General features: G+C 34.2%; 1 protein-coding gene across 2 annotated transcripts in view; it reads right to left on the bottom strand.

Moving 5' to 3' along the window:
- LOC128014907 (vitamin K epoxide reductase complex subunit 1-like protein 1) overlaps positions 1–7,199 on the bottom strand; it is a 14,454-nt gene extending 7,255 nt beyond the window's left edge. For both annotated transcript variants that reach the window (XR_008183734.1, XM_052598612.1), the window contains exons 1-2: positions 6,924–7,199; positions 1,729–1,838 (exon numbers count right to left, since the gene is read on the bottom strand). Coding sequence is in view for 1 of the 2 variants with exons in the window: in XM_052598612.1 (XP_052454572.1) it covers positions 1,729–1,838; positions 6,924–7,114 (301 nt within the window). In the remaining variant the exon portion in view is untranslated. The remainder of the gene's footprint in view (positions 1–1,728; positions 1,839–6,923) is intronic.
- Between the last annotated feature and the right edge of the window lie 3,321 nt (positions 7,200–10,520).

Raw genomic sequence — 10,520 nt, forward strand, 5'->3', positions numbered from 1 at the left:
TGCCATCTTAAACTGCCGCTTTAGAAGACAGCTCACTACTAGGATTATAAAAGACCAGAGCCGTTAGTTTGATTAACAGAGTCAACAGCCGGTCCATTAATCCATGCATCGATAAGGAAATAAGCCAAAAAATAAATGCACAGTAAAATGTAAAACAGTTTATAGGAAGTGCAAAACTGCATTATGCAAATGTACTGCAATAGTGTGAAGAAAGACTTGACTGTGTCCAGTTTTAGAAGCACAATAAACCCGAGGACAGATCAGAAGAGCCAAACACGCAGAGGAACTTGAGTCACTGCTGACTGCTGAGGGAAAGAGCAAAGGGGAAGTGATGAGGCAGACGTCTGCAGGGATGGGTCGGGATGATCAACTAGTCAAACTACTAGTTTCTCTAGATTTTTATTTAGTTAGAATTTTTCTGAATGATTTACAAATTACATTTCATGCTCTTATTATCATTTATAACATGCACATCTGTTTGTTTGTGATGATTACAGTAGCGAAGATAGGTTTGTGCAAATTCAGGTCGTAGTTATTTCAGCGGATCCCACAAAAACGTCAAAATCAAATTCACATTACTATGATATACAGTATATATATATATGTCAATTGCTTAATAACAATTAAGCAAAATTTCCCCCAAGCTTAGGATGTTTTAATTGTGGGATTTTACTTATTGTATGTAATTGCTTACTATATTGTAATAAGAAATAAGAACTGAAGGGAATGTGCTTAATTATCATGAAAATAAATGTCATAATGCAAAAGCGCTTCATTTAAAAAGAAAAAAAGTTCTCAAATTAAAATTAATTTTGGGCTGAAAATTAAAAGGGTTGCATTTAGCATCTATATGATGAAGAAAGACGATCAATCATTTCTCAAACCTAAACCAGAAAACATACATACAGGGCTTCCTTAACTCAACCGTATTGATCCGATAATAAATCAATAAGTCAATAGTGAAAATGTACTTCTGCACATCTCTAAAGACCAGTGCTATTTTACTATTATTTAAACTAGGATAAATTACTACAGTTTATATTAATATAATGAACTTTTGTTTATTTGTATATTTTCATTAATGTTTAACAATTTTTAAATGCATTTTTGTCGTGTTTATTTTTTTATTTTAGGTTTAATTTATATTTATTTACGTGTCAGTTTAGTTTTTTGTTTTTTTTCAGTTAGTAAATTAGTAGCTTCATTAACATCTAATATTAATATTTTATTTTAGCGTGATTTAAATTGAATAAAAATGTTTTAGTGTATTTTTATCTTACGATATTAACCCAGATGAATTGAATGACAATTATAAGAGAAACTGAATACAGCAGTAACTTTAAAGATGATTTTCTCAATATATATATATATATATATTTTTTTTTTGCACCCTCAGATTACAGATTTCCAAATAGTTGTACCTCAGCCAAATATTGTCTGATCCTAACAAACCATGCATCAATGGAAAGATTATTTATCAGCTTTCAGATGATGTATAAATCCAAATTTTGAGAATTGTATCCTTATGACTTTATGGTTTTGTGGTCCAGGGTCACATATGCTATATATTGCTTTATGTGAGTAAACTGTACGTAGGTAAACTTGGATGTACTAAATATAGCCAACCATTAATGCATAGCTGATGTATTTTTGTAGATAACACCATTCACATCTTGCAACAATATAGAAAATCATGCAGTCATTATCAGCACATGATGCTGTTCTTACCTAGTAACAGTTGAAAGATATAAAACAAGATTCCATAGACACTGTTTGGCTGGTTTACTGCACTGTCGTTCCCAAAAATGGTACCCAACAGTCCAAATCCTCGACCCCATCTACAGGAAATATGAAAACACAAACAGAGAGAACCAGTAAAGAAGCAGAACATGAACTAAAAATAAACACTGATATCATGTGTGAGCGCTCTGGGTTTCTCAAGGGAATACAAGCACAATCATGACAGAATATTTGGCCTAAATCAAACCATACAATGATCAAGACCGCAGAATATAAAACAGTTTCCTTTTCCCAGACCCAAATTGATTGAAATTATACGAATAAAGGAGAAATGTGGTGGTTTCCAGTCACATCCCATTCCAGCATAAGTACATACAAGCACACATAATTAGCCAATTTGATAAAATCATGCATGTTAATTACAATAACGTTTGATATTTTCGAGCATTTTTCAGCTCACAATGCATTATCCAAAACAAAGGTATCTTAAAAGCTGGAAAATCATGATGTATTTTTGGGAGGGGCCTTTGTTTAGGCTGACAATCACCAAACAACTGGTTTTAGCATTAAGAAGTAAAATGGACAATTTAGAAAATTGGCTAAAGACTTCATCCATTGCAGCACCATTTATAAAGTTATGCGTGAATTTAAACGCACGACTGGATTCTGAATCCTACATCAGTCTGTAAGTGTTTGTAAAGCCTGAAACTTTTTCTATTAACTATCCCTGAAGAGGAAAAAGGTGTGTAGCTTCCGATTCACAACTTCCTGCCAATGGATTCGTCAAAGACCTAATGCTGACTCGAGGTCAAGCCCGATCTCCACCATGTGTCGCATTATTCCCCATGAAAGGGTTTCTGCTCAGAAATTCGATTCTTTCTGATTCGATTCACTGTTTTGGATTGCAGCATTGAATTGATTGAATTGGAGAATGCATGAACAGAATGATGCATCCATAGTCAACGAACAATCACTAGCGCATGCAACAGCAGCAAAAAATTGCCTCCCAAGGGTCCTAATAGACATCTGTTAAAGTGTCTTATTAATTTAATGGGGTGCTGTTGGCCTACTTGTAACAAAATTAAAGTAAAATACACAAATTACATCAAGATACTTGTGTTTCTGAATAAATAGAGCAGTAGTTGATGTCATAAACAATTTTTAAAGACACTTGTAAGTAAAAATATTTAATATATACAGATTTATTAATTATTGTGTAATATGTTTTTTCAAATGGATTATGAATAAATACAAGGGTCTCTAAAATGTTTTTAGATTTTATTTTTTTTGCTTTAGATGATAGATTAATGTTAAACGCACATATTAAATGTTAAAGTTTCAACTGCACCTGTCCGAAGGAAGAAAAAAAAAAAAAACGCTGATATTTATATTTTCAAAACATATTTATTTTCAATAAGCTTTTTAGTGAAGCTCTCTGAAACAATTCAGTAGACTCAAACCTGCAAGCACACAGCCTATTTCAATGTACTCTCATTAAAAAAAATTACTTTTATAATGTTTATTAGTTCTAACTAACAATTATGTCTTCTGCACAGGAAAAAAAATTGAAAAAAATATATATTTCTGTATTTTTTTTGTATATATATTGGCTAATAACTCATTTCATACATCCCTAGTTTTTAGTATGCATTATCACTCCACTGAGCATTAAAATGTTCTTTATGCAACAATTTTTGTTAAAAAAAATTATTTAGGGAACCCAAAAATAGTTCTTCTTATGATGCTGCTGTGAAAAGCCTTTTTTTTATTTTCAAGAGTGTAGTGTATCCAACATGACAAAAACACGAGGAATTACGATTACTAGCAAGTCTGCAAACTAGACATGTAGCATATAGTCTCCAATTTTATGAGAAACATCTCATGAGAAATATATGGTACGCACAACATATAAAACAAAAACGGTTAAAAGACCGTGGGAGAATAACTGGAACAATGTTTCCTTGTTCACTCTCTTCAACAGATTCCTCAATAACTAGCCTCCACCCAAACCAACCAGCTCAGTGATGAATCACCACACAACAATGCTTGATTAGAAAACAAAGTACATACTAGATTGAAAAGGTTAGCTAATGTGTTATTAAACCACACACTGAACAACTGTACAATATGAAACTACCGATGTGTGGAACAATAAAATAGGAAACTATGACTCAAACACTTGCTATGCTTCATGGGATTGGATGGTCACTGACAAGCTTTTAAAAGTGATTTTCATTGCCACAGTAACAGCGATGGCTGTGCAGGATTATGGGTAATGTAGTTCCTAACAAGGAATTTGGATTTTAAACAATTTCTTAATGCTAAAATCACTCTATTTTTGGTTTCTACATCAACAGGTGTGACAGAAGGACTTTCAGTATACATGCACCAAAATAATACTGTTTTCTTCTATGATTTAGTGTGGGCATGTTTGCACTTTTCAAGCTTTCTGCACTCCGATTAATCTTTAAATACTACAGTTTACTCTAATGAAACTGTATCAAACAAGCTACGTACGTACAGCTATAGAAGCTGGCATTGATTTTGACTCTGTCTTTGGTTTGTCTGGCAACTCCTGTCATTGAGATTCAATTCTCTTATGTTTTAAAGCACAAAACGTCTCTAGCCCACGCTCAGAAATCTTTCACAAACCTTTAAACATCAGCGCAGTCAAGACTCAATGAGCAGTATTATTGTGCATTTCCCAACGGAGTGAACATTTGCAACTGAATAACAACGAAACGGATAGCACAAGACCTCGATCAGCTCAGGTTGCCTGATTATCTGAAGTAGGTTCTTTTAAAAGTTGGTTCCCTTTAAGAGCCAGACCCTAAGCCTGATTATGTAACGCTCCTGAAAACCTTCACCCGGCTGGAGTTTAGTTTGGTTGTTTTCCCTGCTTTTGCCCGCTGTGAGCAAACAACACAATCAGAAGCTTTATCTACGTGACTGTAATATCATACGTGAGAGTGATGCATGACGCTGAGCTGTTTAGCCTATTTCAAGTTGAGTGGGCACATCTACAGATTCACAGATTATGGATCATGTCATCTCAATAAACATCAAAATCACATAAAAAGATCAAAGATCTTCCCTTAGAACAGCTGATCTATGCTGATATGATCTCAGTAAGCATGTGATTTGTTCTCCATTTATCTGTGCATCATGTGTGTGTTTGCGTGTGTGTTTGCGTGTGTGTGTGTGTGTGTGTGTGAGAGAGAGAGAGAGAGAGAAAGCTACTCTGTTCCTCTTTCAGCTTGAACTGATGGTAAAACTGAAGACATTATTAACGGTCTATACATTTATTTTGAAAGATGAAGCTTATGATTATGGAAAGGGGTGTTACATTCCCAAAGAGTGCGTACAGTGTTCGGCCAATCACAATGCACTGGGTCAGTTGGCCAATCAGAGCAGACTGCTCTTGTCAGGAGGAGGGGCTTTGTAGAAAACGACAGGTTTGAGAGAGGACCTAAAATAAATGTACAGTATTTGAACAATAATGTGTCTTTTGAACATTAAAGCATGTCAACATATTCTGTTACACCAAATAATGTTCTTAAAAAAAGCATCATATGACCCCTTTAAACTGCAAATGTACATTATTTTATATTATTGATTATATGTGTGTGTGTGTGTGTGTGTGTTAATATACAGTGTATAAATATATTTCTAAAATATTTCCTTTATTTTTTCATATATAGCAAATATTTATATATACATATGTATTTTTATATACATTAAATATATGAAAATACAATTATATATATCTATATACTAAGTATTTGCTACGTTTTATATATAATATAATTTTGTGCGTGTCTGTGTGTGCACACACACACACACACACACACACATATATACACACACTAAATTAACTGAAGACATGCACTATTTATATACATTTAAATTAACATTTAGTGTATATATTCCACACACTGAAGTTAATATTAGATTCAACTTTATTGTCATTCCACATGTGGGTACAAGTCAACGAAATACAGTAATATATAGTGTATAATAAAAAATTTAAAAAAATATTTAATTTACACATAAATATGAAAAATGCATGTCTGTGTACATATACATACACACACACACACATTTACTAAACATACATTTGTTAATATTTTGTGAACATTAATATATGCATGTAGGCACTATATTAATTATGAATTACACTAAATAAACTTTATATATTCAGTAACTATATATATTTAAACATTTAGTGTGTGTGTGCGCGTATATATATATATATATATATACACACACACACACACACATATAGAGGTAATATTATATTATATAACTAAATATTACCAGGATAGTTTGAGCACTAAAAATAATTGCTGAATGACTTGTTTAATGGTTTGGTGATGTTTAAGGGTGGATCCTTTAGTGATAAAATCAGGAACTGACGTCTCAAATCAATGACACTGATTTCAAAGGTTACTAAAACGAAGTTTAACCCTGATCAAACCCTTCTTCAGCTCACTTTTCAGACTTAAACATCAATAGACGATTAAACCCCTGCATTTAAAGGGGCTTGGAAAACTTCATACCCAAAACATGAAGAAAACTCTGACAGTCATGAAACTTAATGTGACTACTGCTAATAAATGAGTGGCTCTGATTTCACCTCGACACCACACTCCAGTCCAGGAGATTAGAAAATAAACGTTTATGAAGTTATAAGAGCATTATTAATAGTATTCGACTGATAGAGAGCTCATTCACTCATTAGCAGTGTTAGCATTAGCTGCTATCGCACTGTGTTTTTCCTCATAAGACAAAAGCCACATTCATAAACAGCTTTAAAATTACGTTATTTAATTCATATTTATGTTTACATTTGTGTCAAACCAAGAGACGCTATGAGAACAGACTATAAATGTGAGACGGGTGTGTTATTTTATTAGATGTTCAGCCAGTCAGCGGCCCGAAGCGATTTTCCCGCTGTGTGTCAAGAGATTGGGAGCTCCCTAACTAGACAGCACTTTCTGGTCATCAAGGGCAAGTTTAAACCTTGGAACGACCACGAAATGTCCTAAAGCGTTCAGAAGGGGTCAGAACGCTGTTTTCGAGAGTTCGAACGCGTCTTTGACAGCTGTGTCTAGGTTCTTGAGTCCTAGTGTCTCAGCTGTCTAGTTAGGGAACTCGCTAGGTTATGAGACTCGCTCTCTCACCTGGACGTGAAGACTTTGGAGCAGCTGATGGAGCTGCTCAAGTCACACATGGCGCGGTAGTTGGCGTCGCGGGTCTTTTCCCTCTCCACGTGGAAAGCGTACAGGGATAACAGGATTCCTGAGAGACAGACGAGTAGCCGCACTATCCGCTCCCAGCGAGGGGTGGACACTCGCAAGACGGGCGCCGCCATTATTTTCCCGGCCTTTGCTCAAGCGCGCGCGGCCTCCCCTGCCTCGACCGTTGGGCGTGCGCGCGGCGTGGAAAGGCTTCGAGACGTGTCACAACACCGGGGGCGTGGCTGACGCGGGTGATTTGTTTTTTAAGTGGGCGTGGTTTGTTCAACGGGTGGGCGTGTCCACTGAGCGTCTCGCCATTCTTGCCTCAGCGGGGGCCACATTTTATTTATTTATTTATTATTGCAAATTGTACACAACCAGACAGGGAACATCCACCAACAAAGGCACATCCACCATGAATAATAAGAATAATCAACATAAATATAACTAATTACTCTCAAAAGGTAACAATGGAAAAGAGAGAGAAAAAAACAAGAAGAAGAAGAACAACAACAACAACAACAAAGTCTAGTCTATGACGTTTTGTAATATAAATAGTGCGTTCACACTGAAATTGCTAAAAGAAAAAATTGCACTTTAAAAAAGCCGGAATGTTGGATGCTTCTATGGAGCACCAACCCTGCAGAAATTAAAAATAAATAAATGAATATATAGATGGATAAATCTGGAAATGAATACACGTGGGAATAAATAAATACATAGTATAAATAAATAAATAAATAAATGCATGAATAAATACATTTAAAAATGTATTAATTAATTTAATATAAAAATGATTTGTATGAAGTAAATAAATGAAAAAAAAGTAAAATAAATACATAAAGGGAAAAAACGAATTTAAAATATAATTCAGCATTACATTTCAAATGAACAATTTTTGTTTTATCACATAATTTATTTCCTTTTATTACATTTATTAATTTAGCACACTATCACAACTGAGTTATAACTGAGTTATCTCCCCCCACAAAAAATATCACTGGAAATTGCCATCGATAATAATATGTTAAACTAATACAATAAAAATATGTCCAAAAACATGTTATGAATTATATATATATATATATATATATATATATATATATATATATATATATATATATATATATATATTTATTTTTTGCTTTGTTATTTCTTGTTTATTTTAATGTGTGCCAGTTCTTTTTTAAAATGAGTAAAAAAAAAAAAAAAATTCTGCCAATTTGTTGCTTTGCATCACAGGAGTAAATGACATTTAATATATTATATATAACATTTATATTACATTTAATATATATATAATATAATTTTTAACTCATGTAAAACACAACATGCTCCCTTATTCTTTTATATATTTTAATGTTACACGTCAGAATGAGCATGTTTGAATTTAAACATAAATATTGACAAGGTAACATTATTTCAACCAAATTTTGACATTTTATTCTCCAAAAACTTATTTGAAACCTTTAAAGTAGACACTTTACTTACATTTAATGTACTTTATATGGGTCTAAAGTCACTTGTTTAAATTTCTTTTGATGTGGACATCTTAATATCTTTGACCCACATGTGTGTGTGTGTGTGTGTGTGCATGTATAATATGTCTGCTTGCATAAAAAAATGTCTGAATCTTAAATGTGAAATGCATTGTTTGTATTGCATGCAAGTGCAATTGTGCTGTATGTTGTATTTTATATTATGCAACAGTTTGAAATGCTACTTTAATTCAGATGACATATGTACATAATGTTGGTTATAAATAATGTTACAGTGAAACTGCTTGCATTTTATATGATAAATGCTCCTTCAGTCTTCTGAGTTGCCTGTCTGGAGTTGTTGTCATTTGTGAAAGAAACTTGTCTTTAACCAAGAATCCGAAACATGTTGTGACAAATCATTGTTAAAGACATACTTCAGTCAAAAGGACTTTATATGCAAACACATTGGAGATACAGCATGGAAATGGGTGTTATTGTATTACTGTGTGCAGGATACCAACATTATGTAACCATGTGGTCTGTGTCATATAACAAAGTGTGTTTTGTTTGGTCTCAGGTATAAATCAGTAATCATAAACAGAATATGCATTATTATATCAACTTTAGAAGTTTTTTGCCAATGCATGGAAATGCTGCAAAAACAAACTAGCTTTAAAAAGCAAACGCTGTTGATGGTAGGAATTATACTTATATATACTTTTACATATTCAATATGAAATAACGTTACTTGGGAAGCAAACTAATTTTGTTCATTTCATACTGAATTTCAAGTCTGCAATGGAAAGCGATGATACTTTTTTCCATTTTCTTTCTTTTTGTAATCAAAAATCATATTTTTAAATATTATTGCTACATGTTCTTGTGTAAATAAATAAAGGAAAATGCGGAAGTGGGCTTTGTTCATCATGGACTCAAGGTTAAAAACCGTCCAGCGTTCAGCCAATCAGAGTGTTCTAAATTATCGAATAGCACCAAAACGCAGCCAATCACAAGCACGCTGGAACTCTCCACCAATCACCGAGCGCCCCTGAAACCCACGTGACGTTCCCGTTTCAGAAAACCGCGTGACAGCGGCGTTGTTTACTCACAGAAGAGACTCGCAGGAAGAGCTCGTGTTGCAGAGAGACTATTAATCACATCATGGCCACCGACATCGACAGATTTGTGTCGTTCGAAGAAGCGCATTACGATGAGTATGACTATTATAACCTGGAGGAATATTCCTGCCACGCTGGAGGAAAAGGCAGAAGTAAGAAGGAGATCGAGCTGAACACTAATCGCCACTCTCCGGCCGGACACGAGAGAAAAATAGCTGAAAAACTGCTGAACAGTGAACTCAAACGCAGGAGAACCAAGAGCTGTTCCTCCTGAGGAGAATGCATTAAGGTGAGGGTTATGCGCGTGCATGTTATTGTCTAGACACGTCCTCCTCCACCGTCTTTGTGCAACAACGACCATTCAGTTTTCATGTGCATTCCTGCCTTTGTATTTTATTTTGAATATTAATTTTTTTATGTATTATTATGCGTTACAGATTCAGGCGGCACATACTGGAGATGGATAAGTGAAACCGGATCTTGGTCCAAATGTCTGTTCTGCCCTTTTCCCAAATGAATGTTTTTGTTAGAGGCGCGCTCCCGCGCACGCTCCCGCGCTTCTGTTCCACATTCTGCTGCTGTCGCTGTCACGTGACGCCTGCAGCAGAGTGCGTGTATGTGTCACGTCTTAAACGTTCACCTACTTAAGAAACGAGAAGACACAACTCGTTAAGTTCTGTAATGGAAGACAAATGCTAATAAATATATTTGCACAATCTTCTTTGTGGTGTTTGTATTCTCTATGTTTTTAATAAGCATCCGAGTATCTAGCTTTTCATCTGAACATGGGAATAAGTTGAAAGTATGTGATTTTCAAGGTTTTAAAGACAAGATAAAACAAGTAAATATGTTTATATGCCTAAATATGATCATCAGGTTACAACATTACCAAAATTATTTAATATTTAAGTGTCACTGTATGTGACTTACTATATGATATT

Source organism: Carassius gibelio, chromosome A5, assembly GCF_023724105.1.
Source record: "Carassius gibelio isolate Cgi1373 ecotype wild population from Czech Republic chromosome A5, carGib1.2-hapl.c, whole genome shotgun sequence".
In the NCBI taxonomy this organism is placed as follows: Eukaryota; Metazoa; Chordata; class Actinopteri; order Cypriniformes; family Cyprinidae; genus Carassius; species Carassius gibelio.